The 24,600-nt window shown below is 44.0% G+C and overlaps 1 protein-coding gene across 1 annotated transcript in view; it reads left to right on the top strand.

The window, feature by feature from the left end:
* The window catches only part of GTF2F2 (general transcription factor IIF subunit 2), a 154,931-nt gene extending 152,737 nt beyond the window's left edge, over positions 1-2,194 (top strand). Inside the window, exon 8 of the mRNA XM_036831843.1 lies at positions 101-2,194. Within this exon, the coding sequence (XP_036687738.1) occupies positions 101-220 (120 nt within the window). The 3' untranslated portion in view covers positions 221-2,194. The remainder of the gene's footprint in view (positions 1-100) is intronic.
* The last annotated feature ends 22,406 nt before the right edge of the window (positions 2,195-24,600 follow it).

Here is a 24,600-nt window from a genome sequence, read left to right as displayed (position 1 = left end):
TTACTAATAAAAATGTGGTTTGGTGTATCATTTTATTTTAAATCTTGTTTCCTGCATTCATAATCTCATCTGTCAAGGTTATTTTGTTTTTGTTTTTCAGTCGTACCTGAAGGAAATCTTAAAAGAAATTGGTACTCAAAATGTAAAAGGGATCCACAAAAACACATGGGAGCTGAAGCCAGAGTACAGACATTATCAAGTAGAAGAAAAGAGTGATTAAGAAGACTCGAAGCCTGCCTGCGAACAGAACAACTGAAGAGTGATGCGCTAAGCAAACGGCCTTGATACGTGAATCCTTGAGCACCATCTGCTGTAGGGGGAAAATGACTGGTACTTTAATTTCTCTAGGTAAATTTTTTAAACAATAATTCTTGTCAAGTTGCCTAAGTGATGTTTGAGGAAAAAGAACACATTTATTTATACACTTAATCAGATTATTCATGATGGGGTTGGGGGTTGAAGAAGGTTTTTCTTTTCAAATATTAACTTTTAAAATGTAAAATTAGGAAATGTTTTCTAAATGAGGACTCCCCGTCCTTGTTTCTCTCTGAGGAGTTGAGGTAATACAGATCCAAACCGAATGGCATAGCAGGAAAAAAGTAGTCAACTACAGAAACTCTCAAAAGGAATTAAAAGGAGTTCCTTATTCTGAAATTGTCGAAGAACAAAGCTGTCTTTATTTTTTTTTAACAGGTGGCTGCGTTTCATGTTCACACACATTAATGAAAGGAGAGCATTTATGTTTGTACTAAGATAGCTTGTACATCATTAGCTTATTTTACCCTAGCGATAGTGACATGAGAAATGGAAAAAATCATGGTCAATTGGTCTTTCTTTCTTTCTTCTTTTAAAATAATTAGAAATTGGGAATTCCCTGGCCGTCCAGTGGTTAGGACTCCGCACTCTCACTGCTGAGGGCCCGGATTCGATCCCTGGTCGGGGAACTAAGATCCCACAAGCCCCGTGGTGTGGCCACAGAAAAAAAAAAAGAATAAAATCATTAGAAATTAAATACGTTTCCAATTCAAGATATGTATCCCCCACCCAGATTATAAGTTTCTCAAAGACTGACTTTGCCCCCCAGCTTTTCCTGCACCCTCGGGCGTGCACTGAGTCTTGCTGTTTAGAGACTAGATGTGGGTTGTAGGGGTGAGGCTGATAGGTACAGACAGAAAGGTTTGGTGCCAGTCCCTGGGGAACGAAAGTGCTTCTTTTATCTTTCGTTTTAATTAATTTAAAATAAAAGCAATACATGTCCATGGTTAAAGTCTTTCTAGTACAAAATGTTATATATTAGGCAATCCAAAAGCATACCCATGAACAAGACCACCAGAACAAAAGAAGCTTTAGCAAACTAAACACAATGAAAAGCGTCTTTTTTACTTGTTAATTTTGTCAGCTGCAACCAGGAAGCAGCAAATGCCAAAATTTGTTAATGTTATGTAATTAAAGCAAATCAAGGAAATAATCTATCCACCGAGATAAATATTTTCCTGTATTATTTGATTTTTAGCAGCAGAGCACCAGAATGCTGAGGCTGGGTGCCACTGCATTAAGGAGAATGTAGTCCTTGCATTCCCGCTGTAAAATAAAATTGATTGAGGAGGGTGGTCCCATTCCCTCCCCCGCCTCCAGTTGTCTCATCCTGCCTCGTTGTGGCGCAGGAACCAAATGTTGTATCCCCCTTACCTTTCAATTCCTAGTTACTTAAGCCTCGGTGTCAGAAAGCAGATGGACAGTGGTGTGATAAATCCGTATAGAGCTGAGAATTCTGGACACCTGTCATGCGCTTTGTTCATAGTATACACCTCCCCCCAAACCTTGTCTTTTTGGAGGTATGGTACTGCCCTGAAACAGACCTGTGTCTCCTCTACCCCTGCCTTTTGTTTTTGTGGTGACAACACCTGCCAGATTGAACTTGCTGGCTGCTGGTAGAGTTTCCAGGGCAGAACTTTGTCTCATTTGAAGCTATCCTTTGATATTTTCTGCAAACCTGGTTTCTTTAGCTTGTTCTAGTGACCTTGTACCTCATCACACCTGACAGTATCTGCTTGTGTCTCTTAAACAACTTGTTATCTATTCAGTAGGATAGCTAATCTAGGTGGTTGACTGGTGCCGTTCCTAATTTTTTTGAAATTGCTTCCTTATTTAGTACAAAAATATAGCTATTGGCCATGGAGGAGACTCTCCCTTCCACCTGGGCTCCCTTTTTCTTTTATTCCAGGATTCTCTTGCCCTGATAAACATGGTTTTGGCAGCCAAACATCCTAAACCCTTATAACCACTGTGAGATGGAGAGAAAGGAAGGCTGATAAGGGAGATACACATCTGGTAAGATGTCACATCGTAAGAGGACAGGAAGGCCATATGTAACAAATGAGATTGTTAAACTCAACTAGTGCACCCACTTTGGGGATATTTTCACTGACAGAATGTAATAAGATTATAGTTGCTGGGCAGTGGAAAGCTTGGAAATCACATGTTGCCACAGTAACATCTAAAGTGATACAGCTTAAAAAAGTAAACAGGTTTTGCTCTATTGTAACAGAAGCAGCTCTCCTGGATTTCAGCACAGTTGCATTTGTTCCTAATGGTCTGTGAATACATTTTCTTTGAAGCTGTTTTCATCATTGTTGGTACATATTAGTGATAATAAAAGTAAACAGTGCCTGGCAATGTGTTAAATGCTCTAAAATATTATCTCATTTAATCCTCAGAATTAGTGCTAAGACATCATTTTTATTTTTTTAAATTTTAGATGTATACCTTATATAAACACTATTACATCAGTAATATACAATGTTTTGTCACTTTATTTTTATAACCTCTTTATAAACTAAAAATGAACACATATTATACAGAGACATTGAAATGACATGTACAGTATTTGTTCAGTTACTCTTGCCTAAGAGATAGTCAGGTTCTTTCTAGTTTAAAATCTATTTCTATGTCTCTGAAATGACAAGAAACTAATGATTCAACATATACTTAGATCTAATCACTAGATGTCCTTCTGCTCTACAGTAAACACCGTCAGTATCATCAAGCGGTTAACTTGATGAGCATAAACATATTAACTTTATTAATGTGCTTATTAACCTTATTAATAAGCTTGTTAACCAGTCTCTCTTACAGATATTTTATGCTATTGACTAAATGCTTCTTTTTTATTATTAAAGCTTTGCTTAATTGTGTAGGTAACACAGGCTCATGTAACTACATAAACGATCTAGAGATATGTAGTGTAATGACCAGGTATTACACATAGAGAGGCACATTGCAACAATTCAGTAATGACACTTCAGCAGATGCAATCAGATCTCTCCTGGGTTATAAGGTCTTGGAGGAACTGGGCACCGTTTGTTTTTTGAATAAAAATAAAACTGAATTTAAAAAAAAAAAGAATTAGTGCTAAGTAAGAGGTAGATAATGTCCATTTTATAGAACCATTTCCTGCCCAACATATTATCATGAGTACTGATCCCTCTTTAGGGGAATTCAACCCTTGGGGTAAAGTGAATACTAGAGTATACTTTCCCAGAAGCCCACACGTGCCCCCCTCCCCCCAGTCTTGTCTCCAAACCAGGAAAAGGGCTATCAAAACAGCAACCAAATTGTCTTTGGCACCCCTGCTTGAATCCAGACACCCAAACCTCCCTTACCCACAGGATGAAGATTACATTCCCTCCTTTAAAGTCAAGCTCCTTTTGCTGACATTTTAATCCCTATTACACTTCAAGTACCCAGGTAGGGTATGCAGCTTTATAGGAGTTCAGGATGGCAGTGGAATGTGACAGGAGGACGGGGCACTAGCTGATGGCCAATGCATTGGCCATTTTCCCTGGCATTTGTGTGACGGTCCAGGAGGTGGTAAGCTGGGTATCTTTTTGGTTCAGTTTTCATTGCTATGTGAGTCCAGAGCAGGTTCCTAAGCCTAATATCATTTTCATAGTGTGTAAGAGGAGGGAGCAGAGGTCACTTTTTTTTTTTTTTTTTTTAAATTATTATTTATTTATTTATTTATGGCTGTGTTGGGTCTTCGTTTCTGTGCAAGGGCTTTCCTTAGTTGCGGCAAGCGGGGGCCACTCCTCATCGCGGTGCGCGGGCCTCTCACTATCGCAGCCTCTCTTGTTGCAGAGCACAGGCTCCAGACGCGCAGGCTCAGTTGTTGTGGCTCACGGGCCCAGTCGCTCCGTGGCATGTGGGATCCTCCCAGACCAGGGCTCGAACCCGTGTCCCCTGCATTGGCAGGCAGACTCTCAACCAGTGCGCCACCAAGGAGGCCCCAGAGGTCACTTTTTAACATTAGTTTTCTTCACATACTCCCATCCTTTCTTCTTCCTACTTCCTTTCCTTTGAGCAGGTACCACCACTGATTATACAATAGTATGATGTAACATCTGACAGACCAGCAGTATAAGTCTTTAATGGTTTAATATAAGAAAATTAAAAGCAACTATACTTTTGTGTCTTAGGAATTATCAGTGGTTAATTGATAATTATCAATAATTGGTTACTGATAATTGGTTAATTATCAATGGTTAAAATTTTTTTTTAACTTAAAAAAGAAAAAACAGAAAATTAACAGCTTTTATCTGATTTTGTTAGAAATCGTCTAAATTAAAAAGGACTTTTTCAATACTCTAGCTTCCAGTTTAAACTAAATTCTGTCAAGTCATTTAGTCTTAAATTTTAGGGTTTTAAAGAATGATTTCTTGGGAATTCCCTGGTGGTCCAGTGGTTAGGGCTTCGTGCTTCCACTGCAGGGGGCACAGGTTCGATCCCTGGTCAGGGAACTAAGATCCTGCATGCTGCGCAGTGTGGCCAAAAGTTAAAAATTAATTTTTTTTTTTAAGTTTGTTTTTAAAAAAAAAAAATGATTTCTTAAGGTATACCATATTTTTAAATGTTGAAATTTGTATTTAAAAGGTCTTAAGAAGATAAGAGTTTTTAACTATTTTGTAAATGTAAGTACACCAAAAGAGTATGTTGCTGGACTAAAAACTTTAATCTGGTGGGGTTATGGAACATGGTGGCGGTTTATTTGGCAAGTATTAATTGACCATGAATATATCCCAGGCGCTGTGGATGTAAGAGTGCTAGGCATTAGAGGCATTCACAGTCTAGTTGGAAACAGAGACTGTAGACGGATAATAACACCATGTGGGCACAGAAGTGTGAACTAAGTGTTACAATCAATCAGGATATTCCAGTTAATTCATGTTGCCATTTATGCTTTACGTGGATTTCCAATTTTTAAAGCATCTGGATGCAGTAGTATATACTTAATTTTAAAACTTCTTTGAAAATAACCATTGATAATTCCTAAGACACAAAAGGATTTATACAATGCCTAAGAATCATTATTATGAGCACATACAGTGGATGTCTGTAGTACATCAGTCTCGTTAATAGAATACTAAGGTGCTTACTGGGCTAGTCCTCGTGACGTTTAAGCGTTACTTCTTTTTGCCATTCTAATTTCTCCTTGAACAAAAGCCTACCAACCACTTTAGCCATTTATTCGTTCCTTCATTCAGTGAAAACCCACTGACTGCCCATTGTATGCCAGGCGCCAGGGGTAAAGGTGGTGTTTGTGATAATGTGCCTTACATGCCACCAGTTCTCTGCCTACCTTACTAAATAAGCAGGAAGAATAGCTTGTGTTTATTGGAGCCCTACTATGTGCCAGGCACTGTGCTAAGCGTTCGACTCCTATAACTCACGTAATCCTAACAACCCTACAACAACATGGGTTCTCTTATCACCCTTGTTATATAGATGTGGAATTCCGGGCACTGAGAGGTTAACAAGCCTGCCCAAGGTCATACAGCAGTCAGAGGCATTGCCAGATCCACATCCCGGAACCGCACTCTGCAGTGCAGGCTCTTAGTTGCTGTCCTGTGTTGATAATGGGCGCTGCGCTGCTGATTACCCAAAGCTGTAATTCACCTGCCCGTGTTTGGGAGGTTTTTGTTTCCTTTGTTCTTCTTCTTCTTATTGAGATATAATTGACATATAACTTGTGTTTGACTTCTAACTAATGGGCAGCAAAGTCTCTTCTGAGTTATTTTCTCTTCAGAGATTTATTTCCAATGCTTGTTCAGGTTCTAGAGTTTCTTACTTGTAGGATGAAGTTCCTTTTTTTGCTCTAGATTCAAATGAGGTATTTCCCAGGAATGAATGCAGGTGGCCGTGCATTTGATTTGCTTACATTCTCGACTGCCCAGTGAATGTCCAATCCCAGGCTCATGAGAAAGATGCTGACTTGGCCAATCGCAGTTGAGGGTCTCTGCCATGGCCTAGTGAGCACAAAGGAAGTTCATCAGCATAAGACTGCAGGTACAGAGCTGAGCAAATGAGACAGGTCCTTGCTTTCAAAAACTCACAGGGTTGAAGAGGACTTGGAAACAAATACATGGCAATATAGTGTAGTAAGTGCAGCAGTAGAAATACATGGCAAAATGTTTTAAGAGCTACCCAGATTCAAAGCCTGTGACTTACAGCAAGTTGTTTACCTTCTGTTCCTCAGTTTCCTCATCTGCAAAATAGGAATATTAAGAGTATCTACTGAATAGAATGTGGTGAAAATTAAATGAGTCGATATATGTAAAGCACTTGGAACACTGCATGACACATAGAAAGTACTTTATAAGTATCAACTTTGTCATATACAAAATATGTGAAATATAGAAGTAGTACGGAGCATGAAATGATTGATTACATCTTTGAGGAATCAGGAAAGCCTTCTTAGAGGAGTTGATATCTGAAGTGGGTTTTGAAGGGCCTAGGAGTTTAATAAAAGTCAAGAGGCAGGAAATACAGAAAGAACAAGTGTAAGGATATTAGGGAACATTCTTCACAAGGTGGTTGGAGTGAGAACCACACACCCCTTCAGTGTTCTCACAGATACCGGTCAGTAGCAGAGGAGTGTAGCTGGACAAGTTGAGTCCAGCCTCAGTCTCATGGCAGAACTTGGAGGTCAGGTAATCGCACTCTGGGCCCAGGTGGAATGGATGAGGGTTTAGGCAGGGCTCACCTCCTTCGGTTGTACACACAAGCTCAAAATGATGCAGACGACGCAGTTGCTCCCTTATCTGTAGCATGCTTTTCACATTGATTTATGCCTGAACACATTTCTTTAGTATGGGCCTATTAAAGTAGCAATCCAAACCAACCTTAGTGAGGTACGTGTTAGAGGTTTGAGGTTCCAATCATTTGCCCCTCACCACTGCAAACTCTAATCAATAGAGATAAACAGGGAATAAGAGCTAAAGGGGTCAGATGATTCCGTTTGGAGGCCCACTAACTCCTCGCAGGACTGGAGGACCTAGCCAAGAGCTGAGGCTGAGCTAGAGCTTTCTTTACTCATCCTTCCCCTCAGTTAGTGACGACTAGCCAGCCACTGGTGGATGCGTGGCCTGACTTAACCATTTGCAGGTGGAAAGTCTGGAGCGGCTGGAAGAAGACATCCAGGTGGCCAACAGGTACAAGAAAAAATACTCAGCATCGCTAATCATCAGGGAAATGCAGATCAAAACCACAGTGAGCTCTCACCTCACACCTGTTAGAATGACTGTCCTCAAGAAAGACGAGATGAGAAGTGTTGTGAGAATGTGGAGAAAAGGGACCTCTTGTATACTGTTGGTAGAAATATAAGTTGGTTCAGCCACTATGGAAAACAATACCAGGGTTCCTCAAAAAATTAAAAATAGATCTACCGTATGATCCAGCAATCCCACTTCTGGGTGTATATACCCAAAGAAAATGAAAACAGGATAACAAAGAGATATGTGCACTCCCATGTTTATTGCAGCATTATTCACAATAGCTAAAATATGGAAACAGCCTAAGTGCCCATCATTGGATGAATGGATAGAGAAGACGTAGTGTATATGTATGCAATGGGATATTGTTCAGCCATGAGAAAAAGGAAATCCTGCCATTTGCAACAACGTGGATGAACCTTGAGGGCATTATGCTAAATGAGATGAGTCAGAGAAGGACAAATAGTGCATGATATCACGTACATGTGGAATGTAAAAAAGCTAAACTCCTAAAAACAAAAATGGTGGTTACCAGGGGCTGTGGGAATGGGGTAGGAGAGATGCTGTTTAAGGTCACAGACTTGCAACTAGTAGTAAGTAAGTCCTAGAGAGCTGATATGAGTAAAGGCAACACTGTTGTATTAATAATCATCAAACTTGCAAAGAGACTAGATCTTAATTATACCAGCCACAAAAAAGAAGTAATTATGTGATAGAGGAGCTAACTATCACTACAATGGCAATTATATCACAATATATAAATTATCAAATCATGTTGTATACCTTAACAGTGTTTTTATGTCAGACGTACTTCAGTTAAAAATAATAAAATCAAAAAACATCTGGGCTTTCCAGAGGCAAGCACAGCCTGGCATGCTCACCCCATGAGGAGTGAACATAGGGGTTCAAGAACGGAGGATGGGAACAGAGGAATACAGCTGTGTCAGAGCTGTTCGATGCACTGTTAAGGAATCTTTGTTAATTCGGTGGAAACAGAAAAGATGGGCTTTACATACGATGGAATGGTAGCTACCAAAAGAGTTCTCAAATGAGTCCCTTCCGTAAGTCAGCGTACTGCCCGATTCCCCCTGGGACTCAGCGGAGACATTAGTGAGCATTCATTCAGCCATACATTCAATTAACATTTGTCACATGTGGATCTCCAAAGAGAGAGCAGTATAGCATGAAACTGCCGATAGCACTTAAGAAATAAGTAATGATCTCTCGTCAGTGATGTTGAAAGGGACACTTTAAAAATTCTATACAGGAGAATATATTTATAAAATACAAATAAAAGACTTGTCTCTAGACTGTATAAAGATCTCTCAATTCAATAATAACAAAACAACCCAACTTAAAAATGGGCAATAAATGTGGACATACACCTCACCGAGAAGCTATGGATGGTCAGAGAAGCACATGAAAAGCTGCTCAACATCGTTGGTCATTAGGGAAATGCAAATTAAAACCACAACAAGATAATGTTACATACCTGCAAAGATGGCTAAAATTTTAGAAACCTGACAGTTCCAAGTGCTGGTGAGCATGCAGAGCAACCAGAACTCTCACACGTGAGAAGTGCTCACGGGAATGCAGAAGTATACAGGTACGTTGAAAAGTAGTTTGGCATTTTTTTTGTAAAGCTAAACATACCACCATACAACCCAGCAATCCCACTCCTAGGTATTTGCCCAGGAGAAATGAAAATAATACATGCACACAAACAGCTGTACACAAATGTTTAAGCAGATTTAATTCTAACTGCCAGAAACTGAAAACCACCCAAATGTCCACCAACTTGTGCCTAGATAAACTGTAGTGTAGGCATGCAGTGGAATACAACTCAGCAATGAAAGTAAAGGACCGAATGATACAGCCGTTTGGATGAATCTCCAATGCTTTGTGCCAAGTGAAAGAAGCCGGACTTGTGGGGCTACATGCTGTATGCTTCTGACTGTATGACATTCTGGAAACAGCAAAGCTATGGGGATAAAAACAACTCAGTATTTGCCTGGGGTTGAGGGTGCATGAACGGGTTTACTGCAAAGAGACACAAGGGAACTCTTGCGGTAATGGAACTCCTGATCGTGGCGGTGGTTACATGGCTGTGTTTGTTAAAACATAATCTGCACATTTAAAAGGGTGAATTTTACTGCATATAAAGTATACCTCAATACACCTGGCTTTAGAAAATTAAACTGGATGAAAACTGGAAAAAATATCCATCCATAGGGAAAGGTTAAACAATGACTCATCCGTATTATGGAATGTCTGCAGCAGTTAAAAAATGAGATACAAGAATGTATACTTCCATGGAAAGAGTTCAGTATTCTTGAGTGTAAAAAGCAAGTTTCAAATCAGTGTGAATAGTAAGGTCCCATTTCTGTTAATAAAAGCAAAACAAAGTATGTATTTCTACATGAGCACACATGTATATAAACAAGAAAAAGTCAGGAAACACACCAAACTCTTTAACAGAGCTACCTCTAGGGAGGAGACTAGAATAGGGAGAAGGGCAAGGGGGAGGTTTCTTTTTATATGTGTACAGTCCTCTCTATCAGTATTCACTGTACTGCGCCATTGTTTATACGGGACTTGAGCACCCGCAGATTTTGGTATCCAAGGAGGCTCTTGGAATCAATCCTCTGGATACCGAGGGATGGCTGTATTTTTATAATGAGAGTATATTACTGACTTGAATATTTGAATATGTGTTTATATATATATATATATATATATATATATATATATATATATATATATATATATTACACTACCTATATTTTAAAAGGAGAGCATGCCTTTTATGAAATTAACTTACAAAGATACACCCTACTCCATTTCTACCCCACTGGACAATAGGGTTAGAGAATACGTCAAGTCCAGCCATCAAGGAAGAACCTCTCCCTAGAGGACTAAATGTAGGAGAGAGGCTAACCGCACTTCAGACATTTATTGAATTTCACCTGCTGCGTCCTAGGTGCCACCCTAGGTGCTGGGTTGGGGGAGCTGAGAGGCTCCATCCTCATCCTGCACGGCGAGCCCGGGGGACTGTGGATCGCTTCCGTCAGGGAAGGACCTGAGAAGTGGGTCAGTACCCTTTTAGAGTGTTTGAGAGAGGCCTGCTCTGTTGCCTTGACAAATTCTCTTAGGATTAACAGAGGTCAGTTCCATCTCCGAAAAGGAAGAAAGTGCCCAGTATGTGCAACAATGAAAGCCTTGAATTAAGTCCATTGGGAAAGGGTCCACAAAAAGCAGTGGGATGAGTCATTTATACACGCACAATAAATTTGGAAGATGAGTGTCACTGAGGAAAGAGAAACCCCTCGCTTCTTTGATTTGCTGAATGTATGAGAAAGCAATTTGGAATAATTATTTCCTACTGTAGTAGGGGAGGTAAGAGATGTGCTGTTTTTAAAGCAGAGTAAACCAAGGTAAGTTCTCGAGCATGTCACCGTGGGGCTGTGGAAAAGCTGAGGCTAGAACTCGAGTCAGCTTGAGCTGAAGCTCTCGCTAATGCTGCCGGCCCCGCACCATCCACTTCCTCACGTCTCGTGCCTCCGGGTGAGGAGCCTGATCCCCGCACGGAGCCAGGGGTCTAAGAGGAGCGCGAGGGCCCCTCGCTTGCTGGGTGCAGGCCAGCCTTGCAGCGAGCCCAGGCAAATGGACCTGTTCAGACGCAGCTTCTGGAGGTAGTGAGTCCTTATTACTCACCGAGCTTTATATCCTCTCAGAAAATAAAACTCTTATTAATCACCTTCAGACAGCATTGGCAAGTGAAACCTTAACAGCATCAGTCAGCTCTGAGATTGCATTCTGTTAACCACCTACACAAAGATTCATCTGAAAGCCCACAAACCTTTGCCTGCAAGCTTAGTACATTGAAATGAGAACACCTCTGCATGTGGATGTCTCGAGTTAAATGCTGTTGCAGATGGTTACCAAGTAATCAACTGGGAAAGGATAGGAAAGAAAAACAGCATTATCGGACTTACCTGGTGGCGCAGTGGTTAAGAATCTGCCTGCCAATGCAGGGGACACGGGTTCGAGCCCTGGTCCGGGAAGATCCCACATGCCCACTAAGCCTGTGCGCCACAGCTACTGAGCCTGTGCTCTAGAGAGCCCGCGAGCCACAACTACTGACCCCACGTGCTGCAACTACTGAAGCCCACGCGCCTAGAGCCCATGCTCCACAACAGGAGAGCCACTTCAATGAGAAGCCCGCAACTCAAAGAGTAGCAACGAAGAGTAGCCCCCGCTTGCTGCAACTAGAGAAAGCCGGCACGCAGCAACGAAGACCCAATGCAGCCAAAAATAAATTTATTTTTTTTAAAAAACCAGCATTATCTTAAATAACATTTTTTAAAACACTTTTCTGTTGGGCCCAAGTAGTTGATTTCCTCATGAAAATACTGAGTATGTCAATCGAGGCTGGGGTATCATGTGCTAAAAAAGAACAAGGAGAGAGGCCAGGAAATTAGAATTGGGGTTTCACGTTTTCCATCATATCTAATACTTATTTTTGCCAGGTGCTTTTAGGTGGTTGCTATTGCTAGTATTCTGGGACAGAGAAACTTGTGGTTTAGGGCAAGTGGCTGGAGGGAGACTGGTCAGCAGAAGAGGGCATCTGTACTTCGTGAGAAGTTGGCCAGGATGATCTCCAGCGTCCTGTCTGGTTTTAGGTTTCTGTATTTCTAAGCCGTGGGCCTGGGCGGGCTTGCCCGTCACTCTTGCCCATCCCGAGACTGGAACGGGGTTTATTATTCTCCCTGGCAGCTTCTGCACATGGCACAGCCCCAGCTACAGCACACACGCTGAGTGGTACACATCGATGTCCCGCTGTGGACAGGATGGCAGGCGCTAACAGGCGTGTGTGTTCCGGGAAAAGACCATTCGCTACTTGGCTTCACAGCATCACCTGCCCCCCACTGCGGGCCCCCCTGCTTCTGCACATCTTGCCCGCGCCCGGAAATACTCATCTGTCACCCAGTCCTTACTCAACTCCGTCCTACCCGGGGCTCTATAGTTGTAAGAAGGAGAAATCCACTCAAGTTGGCTCAAAGGCAGGAAGGACAGCCCTCCGGGGGACTGGCCCTTCTTCCCTCCTGCTTAGGGGCCATGTGGTCTTTGCCGTTGGTTTGCCTCCGTCCTGCGCTCTGCAGGCTTCGCTGGCTCCAGAGGTCCGTGTTCCCCCAGAACTGCAGCACGCACTTCGCTTTATCTTCCGCTCCAGCCTCACTTCTCCATGACTTTTCAGCCCAGCTTCCCACGGCTGACTGACTCTAACTCTGGGTCCCATCTCCAGCCTTCCTGCAAGAATCTGATTGCTGCCCGCTCCTAATCTGACCAGTGGAGGGAAGCGTGTGTCCACAGAGCCCCCGCCAGTGCGGGGACAGGAGGGCTTCCCAAGGAAGCGGTTCTGCCAGGCGAGCACCCCCGAAGGCGACCACGGTGCCCTCCCAACGGAGTCACTCAGGAATGCACGTCTGGGGATAGAAGAATCCTGGGGTTCCGCTCCAGTGTCTTCCTCTCTGGTGAGAGTCTGTGCCTGGAGCCCCACAGCTGAAGAGAGAGGGCACTGGGGAAAGATGCACCAATGAAGCTCAGGTAACGGTGAGAATTACGAGAAAAGGGCCTTCTGGCTTTAAATTCCTGGGATTTCCCTGTAAAGACAGAAGAACAGAGACTACTTATCCGGTAGAAGAGAAGGGTGACATGCTTATGTGCAGATTCAGCTAATAAAGGACCATTTCACACATACCATTAGCAATAGTTTTAAAATATTTGATTTCCAGTTCTGAGAAGGTTGAGGTGATACTTGTATTTACACACTGCTAGTGTGCACCGGAAAGGCCCTTTTAACATCTGTTACAGTTTAACAGCCCTTTCTGTCCCCATTCTACAGACACAGAAAAGCACAGAGAGGTGAACCATCCCCGGCGCCGTGGTCTCTGCAGCCCCAGGACTCTTGAACCTCCCTAGTCATCAGAATCATTGTGGCGGGAGGGGGCGTGCAAAATGCAGACCACTGGGCGCCACCCGAGAACTGAAACATCCCTGGGGTGGGGCCCTGGCTCTGTATTTTAATGAGGCTCCACAGTTACTTCTGACGAGCAGCCAGATCTGGAAGCAGCTGCGCGCGTCAAAATTTCCAACCCCAGGGGCTTCCCCGGTGGCGCAGTGGTTGGGAGTCTGCCTGCCGATGCGGGGGACACGGGTTCGCGCCCTGGTCTGGGAGGATCCCACATGCCACGGAGCGACTGGGCCCGTGAGCCACAATTACTGAGCCTGCGCGTCCGGAGCCTGTGCTCGGCAACAGGAGAGGCCGCGATAGTGAGAGGCCCGCGCACCGCGATGAAGAGTGGCCCCCACTTGCCGCAACTGGAGAAAGCCCTCGCACAGAAACGAAGACCCAACACAGCCATAAATAAATAAATAAATAAAATATTAAAAAAAAAAAAAAAAAATTTCCAACCCCAGAACAAATCAGGGAGGTTGTGTTTTCCCGACCGTGAAGGGCTTGTAGGAACGTTTCCAGCTTTCCTGAAAAAGTGCGGTGGTATCTATTATGTATGCCTCACACCCCACACCGCCTACCCTGAGAACCTGAGGGTGAATCCACACTGACCGTATGACGTGGACACCTCCTGAGGCCTCCCTGCTCTCGTCTGAAGTCCAAAGATGAGAATACTTCCATCCGGGACAGGAGGGTTCCGTGAGGGTTTGTGGCTCTTGTGGCTCAGTGTCTGCCACATAGTGTATGTTCAAAAATGTTTACTGTTGAATCTGTCTGCAGAGATAGTGTCACTAAATGATAAAGGTAACCTGCACTTTGCATCTTCCATTTCTAGCCATTTCACAGGAAATGGCCAAAACCATTAACAGGGATGAAAAGTGGAAGACCTAGGAGATCCAATATTGGATAATGGCAATTGTTTTTATCCAACAGGCCAAATATTAACTCCAGTTTGGGAAAAAACAAAGGTAAATATTGACTGGCCCTCAAGCCTTGCTAACTGGTGTAGAACCCTGTGGGTTCAGGTGCCCCAAGACCAGGTCTCCCCTCACCTCCACTCGCCCCAGCAGGGCTACCAGAGTGAGCGAGCCAGTCTGTCCGGGCCTGGATCCCACACCTCCTGTCAGTTTTCCTATCAAGTCCCTCCTTGGGGTGAGTGTCCCAGTGTAAACAATGGAAGGAGGAAGCACTCGTCCCCCCGCAGTGTGCTGTGCACAAACTTACCCTCCAAAACACCAGTCATTTGGGATTTTAGGTCCCTCGTTTCCTTCAATGTCTGCTCCGTACATCTCAGGAGATAAGAGCACTAAGAATAGATGGAGAAAATGCCTCTTCATGGTCACTCCTTGGAAGGCAGGCACTTTCAGTTGTACCCTTAAGTCCTACACACTTTGGGGTCCACAGTGGTGAAAAATAGAAAGTGTGTGATGCTCGGAGTTCTCACTGGGTTGGTGCCATCATTCGCTTTGGTGACACACACGGAGACCTAGACACCTCTGAACAGGGGAGACCCTCACCTAGTTGGGTAACAAGGAGTCTGGACACATCTTTGTTTTGGTGCGATGGTTGGCTTCTCACACCTTGAACGAGCTTGATATGAGAACTTATCTCCAGATCATGTTTGTTTTAATGATGAACAAACCGTATCTTGAAAACAGTTTGCTGCCTCATCGTGAACTGAGTGCACAACTCTGTTATTTATCAAAGCAGAGGCTACACCTACACGATCTACTTTGGGTTTGAAGAGGGTGGTGATGCCACAGCTCATGAGGACTGACTTGCCAAATTAATCTAAATTGGGTTGAATAGCAATTCCAGCAGGCAGGCTGAAAACCCTCGGCCTGACCTCGGAGCTCGGGATGGTGGAAATGAGCGTGATACAGCCAGCAGCGGGGTCAGCCTGGGGGCTGTCTTTCTAAGCAACTGTCTCAGGGACCTGACAAAGGAAATTTATAAGCTCCGTCAGGCCTGCAGGAGCCTCTTCTAGTTTTCCTGGCACCTGACACCATCCCCTCACTTGGCTGCAGAGAGACTTGATAATAGGGGCAGAAATAGCTCATGCCTCTCGAGTGGGAAAGGAGAAAGGAAGTGTCCTGGCTGAGAAGTTAGCGATTCCCTTAAGGCTTTGACTAAACTTGTGTAAAGGGAAGTCTGGGGTCTCGCATTTTGCCATTTACGTCAGGCCCCATTGTCCAGAATTTGAAAGAAATTAAAAGGACCTAAAGAAATCAGACTGTGGGAATATTCAAATTAATGATCAGTGAAGGGCCTTCCCTGGTGGTTCAGTGGTTAAGACTCCACGCTCCCAATGCAGGGGGCCCGGGTTCAATCCCTGGTCGGAGAACTAGATCCCGCACGCCGCAACTAAGAACCCGCATGTGGCAACGAAGATCCCGCGGGCCGCAACTAAGACCCGGCGCAGCCAAAATAAATAAATAAATTTTTTTTTTTTTAAAAAGCACTATCATTTAAAAAAAAAAAGATCAATGAAAACATAGCTCCTAATTGCACTGCTTCAGTTTATCTTGTGTAAGTAATGTGAACCACACCCATCCTCAGAAAACATTTGAGACCACTTAAAAAACTTCCTGTACAGGGGCTTCCTTGGTGGTGCAGTGGTTGAGAATCTACCTGCCAATGCAGGGTACACGGGTTCGAGCCCTGGTCCGGGAAGATCCCACATGCCGCGGAGCAACTAAGCCCGTGAGCCACAATTACTGAGCCTGCGCTCCGCAACAAGAGAGGCCGCGATAGTGAGAGGCCCGCGCACCGTGATGAAGAGTGGCCTGCACTTGCTGCAACTAGAGGAAGCCCACGCACAGAAACGAAGACCCAACACAGCCAAAAATAAATATAAAAATAAATAAATAAGATTACTATTAAAAAAAAAAAAAAAAAAACTTCCTGTACAGATGAGAGAAGCGGGTTCAATAGAAAAGAGTAGAGGCTCTGGGGTAGGAACTCTGGCTCAAATTTCAGCTGTTTGGGGACAGCCTCTATCTCTGCATTTTCATTTCTTCCTTATAAAGGGTACAACAAAGTGCCTACCTTACATTGTTTCCTGTAAGGGTAACACTATAGTCTGTCAAAGAATATATAAATGTTAATTTTTTTTATTAGTGTGGGCCCTTTGAGTTACAAATGACAGAAAGTCAAACTGGCTTAAGCAAAAAATAGAATGAATCTGCCCCATGGACCCAAATATAAAGGATAGAAATGCAGCAGTGTAATAATGTAGTTTATAGGTCCTTTTTTTTTTCTTTTTGGCCGCACTGCGCAGCATGTGGGAACTTAGTTCCCCGACCAGAGATCGAACCCGTGCCCTGCAGTGGAAGCAAGCACGGAGCCCTAACCACTAGACCATCAGGGAATTCCCTATGGGCCCGTTTCTTGAACACTCATTACACAATGTTATAATTTATTGGAGGCTTATCAGTAAGGAACTGAGCTCATGCTCCCCAGATCACCACATTCTGAGACAGATTCAGTACAAGTAGTGAGCTTACGAAACCTACAGGGCTGGTGGTTTGCTTGTCCGCTGTGTCTTCTTTCTCAAATCTCCATGCTTTTAGAGCCCCTGACCTCCTCCTCCCTGGTGTCACTCTGCTGGCAAACATGCCCAAGGAGACTCAGGAGAATTCTTCTTGCTGATGTTTTAAATTTCCCTCTTCAAGAAATGGTTCCAGAGTAACAGGTTTTAGGGAGATACGAGAATTATGAAGTAGTGGCACTGCTAAAACTCCTAGGCCCTGGGGAAGAATTTGTGTGAACACAACTGCTCTTGAAGCTCAGACTGCCTGGCCTGGTGGGTCAGCGGCAGGGGGAGGTGGAGGAGGGAGACCCCAGGCTGCTGGGTGAGAAGGCCACATGCGGGTCCTCCTACCAGGTTGGCATTTGGAATCAATGTTTGACCCTTCTCTGGCACACGAGACATTTCATAAAGACTTGTTAACTGAATAAACGGATAAAGTTGAGAACTAAGATGGAGATGGATAAGGAGTAGAACAGAGATGTTCTGAAGAAAGAAAGAACCAGAGTTAGTAACTTATACGGGGGATGAGGGAGAAGAAAGATCCAAGATGAAATGACGACTTTGGATTTTTTTCTTTACTTACCACGGATTGGTAGAGAAAAGCATTGGCAATTCCCATCTGGACTTGATGACACCGGACTGCAGTCAGGGCACTGAAGTTGAATGTGTGGAACTAGAGACTGGAGGTCTGGAGGCAGCAGTGACACGCAGGTGACAGTTGCTGGAAGTGGAGGAGACGAGCAGAGGAGAGAGACTGGCGGAGTTTGGCAGGAAACCGACGCCATCAGATAGGCGGTGATGGTGCTGGTGATGTTTTTATGTAGAGATGCAGGAAGCCTGGGCCGGGTGGAAAGCGAGTGGAAACATTCCCCCACGGTCCTTCGGAAATGGCCCCTGCTTCATGCCACGTGCCAAAGCTGTGCCCAGCAGTGACGGGCACACTTGTATCCGTATAGCCCACTTCAGCTCCAGAGCATTCCTGATGGGTTTCTGGGAAGGACAAACCTTTGTCTCCCTGAACTCGACTTGAGGAACTGGAGCTGCTGCGTTTCCTTGGGTGAGAGGGTATTGGGAGCCTTGGGCAGGTTAAAATGTGAAACTCCAGTTTAGCTATTGTCCCTGTGCCCAACAGCTCTGTAGAAGGTTAATTCTTCCCTCTGTTGGAAGAAACTGAGACCCTCCAAGGGGAGGTGAGTCCCTCCCAGCTGCCTGCCCATCAGTCCCTGACCTGAAGGAATCCAGCCAGCAGCCAGTGGGCAGCCTGGGGCAGAGGGGCCGAGCCAGGCATCATGAGCAGCCGCTGGCTGTGGCCCGGCGTCCAGCTGGGCCCAAGGCCTGGACAGAGCCCCTCCTCTCTCCCTTCGGCTCCCTTCCTGGTCCCTGTGTCTGCATCTAGCTCATCAGAGCTTTCTCCTTCAGCGTCTGCCCCCAGCTTCTACTTCCCTCCTGCCCCCGTGTCCCTCCCCACAGCCCTCACCCTCCCGCGGGTCCCAGCTCCTCCCTCAGCATCATGTGAGTCCCTGCGCCCAGCTGCCTGGAGAATCTTCCCACTCAGAAGCCCTCTGATTGGAAGTTACTGGGAATAATTTAATTTTTAAATTGATTCCTCACCCCTGCCAATCAAGAACCCATGCCCCAGGAGAGGCAAGATAGGAGTAGGGAACTAAGAGGTACAAACTACTGTGTATAAAATAAGCTACAAGGGTATACTGTACAGCACAGAGAATAGAGCCAATGTTTTATAATAACTTTTTTCTTTGGCCACACTGTGTGGCTTGCAGGATCTTAGTTCCCCGACCAGCGATCAAACCCGGGGCCCAACAGTGAAAGTGCCAATTCCTAACTACTGGACCTCCAGGGAATCCCTGCTTTAATTTTTTTAAAAAAGAATGCATGTCTCTTGTAGAAAACTGAGGAAGTATAGAAACGTTAAGAGAGGCAGAAAAAAGATCGTCTATGAAATAAGCAGATAGTACTGAAGTTTTTTCATAGAGGTTAACATTTGGTCCCTGATTCTGAGCCCTGCTTCTTCCTATAGCTGTGTGACCCATGGCCACTTACCTACCCTCTCTAGGCCTGTCCACGTAATAGTGATATTGCATCCATCATGTAGCATTGAGGATAAAATGAGCTAATACTCGTAGCACATAGTAGAGCTTAACAAATAATAGGCACTGGTATCAACTAAGTGGCAGCAGTTATTATGATTAGATGCTCAGTACACGGGGCGAGGGGTGACTGTTACTGCCGTCACTGCCAGCTCAGCACCCCGGGAAGGTCTCACCAGGCAGGACAACAGAGAACCACTGCCACGGGTGCTGGTAATGCCTCTGGATTTGAACAAGCTCCCCGTGGAAGGTGAACAAATAGGATTGGGTCCCGTAGTGCTGGTGGCCTCCCTCAGGACAGATTGGTCCTGGGGATCCTTTTCCAGCTGGTCTTCCTCGCTAACCACTGTGCTTCACTGCCAGGCTCTCTGCCAGTTCTTTCTGGTTCACCCTCCAGACCTCCCTGGCCTTTCTTGCTTTTCCTCTCTGGCCTTTAACCTGACCTGCTTGCTTCCCTGACTCCCTGCTTCACTCCCCAGAGAAACTGATGACAAAAGTGAGAGACCTCAGGCAGTTTATTTTACTAACTAGTTTTTTTTTTTCAAATGTACTTATAAAAGTACATTTTGCAGTGTGTATATATACATATGTTTAACACAAATAGACTCATAGTGTGTATACTCTTCTGCAAGTTGCCTTTTTAATGTATAGTGGACATCTTTCCATATTAGTTTATAAAGCTTAGCCTCCTTTTAACAGCCTCATAGGATTTATGATAAGGATGTACCATAAGTTATTTAAATGTTTTGCCTATTTTAGGTGTTCCCAGGTTTGGGTTTCATTTTGTTCTGCTTTACTTTATAAACGATACTGCACTGAACATCCTTGCCCACAGATCCTTGTGTGGTGTGGCCACACCCATTTTAGAAGGCACCATCCTTCAATAAGGGGCCAGCGTCTCTAGGAGGATCTGGCAGTCACAGTGGTGGTGTGTCCAGACCTGACTTCCATCCTGATTCTACTCATACTTCAGGGGCCCCCATGTAAACAGTTTGCAAATCTGCTACAAAAGTTCATGAGGAGCCAGGTTTCCATAAAGACTAGGATCACCAATCCCTCCAACCCCTGTTTACCCACCTTCACTTCAAATATCCATGCAGTGAGCTTTCTCTTCCTTTTCTGATAACCAAAAATAGGTTTATTTCTACCTATTCAAGGTCAGGTTTTTACTTTTTACATTTTCTTCTCAGAGTTTGAATGTGCTCACAATCTTCCCATTCCTGGCTGCCTGTTCATATTTTTATCTAGACTGTGACTTCTACAGCTTTTTGTTTTCCTGGAGTTTAAAATAGCCTTTTTTGTTCCCCTCTCTATCTTAACCTTCAAGTGTTTTCAAGTTCTCAGTCATGCTAATAATTCCATAGGATTCCTCTTTCCCATCTGGAACCATCAGTCATCTTTCTCCAAGCTAGATTATCCCTCTGCCCTCCTGGGAGTTCTCTCATCACTCATCTTTATTTTCCCATCCTTCAATTAAGAAGATGTTTTAATCACAATTTTTCCGTCTCCAAAAACTCTGTTCTTTGATTTTTCGAATTTCATAGCATCGTGTTCTTCTTTCACAGATGCTCTACCTTTGTGACTTTCTCTTAGGGCACTAATTAGAGGGTATTGCTGTTTGTTATGGTTCTTTTCTGTCCCTTGAATTATGTCTGTTTTCTGTTTCTTGTGAAGTTTGTCCTTATTTTGTGCCAAAGCCTTTCTTGATGATTCTTGCTTATTTGTTCACATTTTTTAAACAAGGGAATTGCATGTTTGATTTGGAGCTCTGTGTGTGTGGGCAGGCCTTTCAACTAACAGACTTCGCTTTGTGGCGAGCAGGTTGGGAACCTGGCCATGGTTCTGGGGATCCTGAAATGCCAGCATGTGGAGGACCTAAATATGGGACATCACACATTCCCACTGCCCTGATTTTCCCCAGAGTTTATCCAGTTTTTTAAAGAGAAAAATCCTATGTAATGTCATGTTATATTTCAGATAGGTAGATAGATAGATAACCTCACAACTAACTAGGAAAGTAAATATTACCTCCATGTTTCAGAGGGATACAGTTAGCCTCAGAGAGGTTAAATAAAACATCCAGGGTCATGCAGCCAGTGCGAAGTGAAGGGAGAATTAAACTCAGGTCTCTCTAACTCCAAAAGTCATATGCTCCTAACCACAAGAAATGGATGGTTTTGGTGGAGCTTGGCTTACCTCCCTTCCCCACTGAAGGATCTTTGTTCAGGTCTTATATAGAAATTGTAGGATCTTAGTGTTGAGAGAGTTACCTTGCTTTTAGCCTCTATTCAGCCTTATTCCTTATCCTCAAAAGAAACAGCCAGATTCCCTGGCTGTTTGTTAAGCTTGACTTTCTTGACACAAAGAAAAGTTCTTGGCTTGGCATTACCCTTTCAGGCCCTTTCCCACCAAAGCTCCTTGCAAAGGGCATTGCACTCAGGTATGTTTCTGAAGCTGAGGGCTACTCTACCGGAATTGTTGTAACACCATATTGTGCTGGGGTCGGTGACAGAGCTATCTGATGCCTGGGCACTGCCTCTGTTGTTGACAGAAGTGGAGGCTGTCTGCTGAGTGATTGTCAGAGCCTTCCTCTCTTAACTTTTTAATGTCATCCAAGGTCGCTGTGAATTAGAACTGAGTTCTCAGCCATTCTCCAATTCTGAGGTTGCTTAGAACTTCTCTACCTCAGAGCCCTCATCTGTGAAAAGAGAACATCAGAATCATTCCAGGTACTATTCAGGGACGGCTAGTGTCAGGTCATACAAGAGAAGTCTTGGGATTGTTAATTATGAAGCAAAGTGATCCAGTAACTCCCTGAATGACTTTATTGAATTTTATTGTTTAATATAACTTGTCATTTTCTAGAAAGTCTGCATGCAGAAAGCAGCGAGAGCATTCCCATCCAGAAAGTAGACAGCTTCTCCCTAACACACCCGTTTTTACAGTTGTGAGATAATATTAATATATATATATATATATATATATATGTGATAGGACACACATACACAGCCAACACACACCTCTTTAGAAATCGTTTTCTGATCCACAGAGGAGGGAGGTCTTTGTACTCATAGGAAAATAAACTTCTGGTATACATTTAAAAATTTGTTTAAATACACATTTTTAAAACAGGAACAGTAACATTAAACATGTAAAATGTGCATTTGAAAAGATGTTTAAATATGCATTTTGAAAACAAAGTGAGGGGCTTCCCTGGTGGCGCAGTGGTTAAGAATCTGCCTGCCAATGCAGGGGACACGGGTTCGAGCCCTGGTCTGGGAAGATCCCACATGCCGCGGAGCGACTAAGCCCGTGCGCCACAACTACTGAGCCTGCGCCCTAGAGCCTGCGAGCCACGACTGCTGAGCCCGCGTGCCACAACTACTGAAGCCCGCGCGCCTAGAACCTGTGCTCTGCAACAAGAGAAGCCACCGCAATGAGAAGCCCGGGCACCACAACAAAGAGTGGCCCCCGCTCGCCACAACTAGAGAAAGCCTACGTGCAGCAACGAAGACCCAACGCAGCCAAAAATAAATAAATTTATAAAAAAAGAATCCGCCTGCAAATGCAGGGGACACAGGTTCGAGCCCTGGTCTGGGAAGACCCCACATGCCACAGAGCACCTAAGCCCATGCGCCACAACTACTGAGCCCACGTGCCACAACTACTGAAGCCTGCGCGCCTAGAGCCCGTGCTCTGCAAGAAGAGAAGCCACCTCAATGAGAAGCCCGCGCACCACAACAAAGACCCAACACAGCCATAAATAAGTAATTATTTTTTTAACAATTAAAGAAAAAAAAAGAAAACAGAGTGGTAGCCAGCCTCCAAGAGGCTCTCCTATGACCTCCTGGTATTCACACCCTTGGGTAGTCAGTCCCCTCCCACATTGTATAGGGCTAACTTGTGTAACCTTTAGGATGTTGAGGAAATAATGGCGTATGACTTCCAAAGTTAGGCCACAAAAGATATTGTGGCTTCTACCTTACTTTCTGTTGGATCTCACTGTGGGGAAAACCAGCTGCCTATTGTGGAGACACTCAAAATAGCCCTGTGATGAGATCCACAGGGCAAGGAATTAAAGCCTCCTACCAACAGCCATGAGAGTGAGCTGCTTGGAAGTGGATCCTCAAGCCTAGTCAGACACTCGGATGATTGCAGATTCAGCTCATATCTTGACAACAATTTCATGAGAGGCCCCAAGCTAAAACTATCTAGCTGTCACACCTGAATCCTTGACCTATAGAAACTGCAAGATAATAAACGTCTATTGTTGTTTTAAAATGCTAAATTTGGGGGTTATTTGTAACACAGCAATAGATAATTAATACAGTGAGTCACAGTAAACAAGACAAAAGAGATTCTGATATGTATTTGAAAATAAAAGGAATCCCTGTATTCATTCAAAACTTTTAACTTTTAGAACCTATGACAAAGTTCTCCTGATTAAGTAGAGCTGATTTCACTCACTGTTCTCTGTAGATGTACACATCCCCTCGTTCCTACCTATATATCCCTTAGGCTGTAATTACAGCTTTCCTGGGCTTGTCGTTGTCCACCATTGCTGTAAGTACCCTTGGAGGTGGACAAGTTGAGAGGGAGGGGAGAGAGAAATTCCTACCAAGTGGCAGCAAACCACAACTGAAAACAAGGTCCAGACTTTCTCATCCACCAGTGAGCCTTAGCCCAGCCATCTTCCAGTTCCTACTGATGGTCCTGAGGTTATCAGCCCTGCTTCTCCACGCCACTTTCCAGGAAGGAGACCTCTAAGTGTTGAACCTTCATGGGCTTAAGTCTGTCCTTTGAAGTGCAACTTGCAGTTTTGTAGGAAGCAAGCTTGGGCGCCCTCTGGTGGCCTTTTAGTGAACTATACCCGTACATTTCTGGGCCCTTTATTTTTAAGTACCTTGGCAACATACGTGTGGATTTAACCCAAGTCCATTTTCTATACATATATTATGGATGCAGCAGCTGGGAGTGTGATTTCCCCAAAAAGAAAAATATTACATATGTACCTTTTTTTTTTAACCAGTTGCAGATATTTTTCATTCCTTCCCACATTTATCTATACCTTAATGGTGCAACGAATGGGTTACGGTTATTGGCTGTACAAATTTTAATAAAATCATAACAATCCCATTGCCCAGTCTAATTCTCCAGGGAAGTCTTGGAGAACTGGTTGCAAAGTTTATTAAATTTGTCTTGAGAGCTAGAATAGCAGTGGTTGACTCAACTTCTCTTTAAGTTTCACGTTTGCTGGTCTCAGAAGCCCCTGGCACAAGATTTCAGGTATTAACTATCAGTTTGTTTTCCCTCCCCAACCTGCACCCCTACCAAGTCACCATCTTTCCTGCCTTCGCCTTTTTTGAGGGGGTAGGAAAGAGCAGGAATAGGGCAAAA

The sequence above is a fragment of the Balaenoptera musculus genome, chromosome 18 (genome assembly GCF_009873245.2).
Source record: "Balaenoptera musculus isolate JJ_BM4_2016_0621 chromosome 18, mBalMus1.pri.v3, whole genome shotgun sequence".
NCBI lineage: Eukaryota > Metazoa > Chordata > Mammalia > Artiodactyla > Balaenopteridae > Balaenoptera > Balaenoptera musculus.
This window is presented reverse-complemented; position numbering and strand designations above follow the sequence as displayed.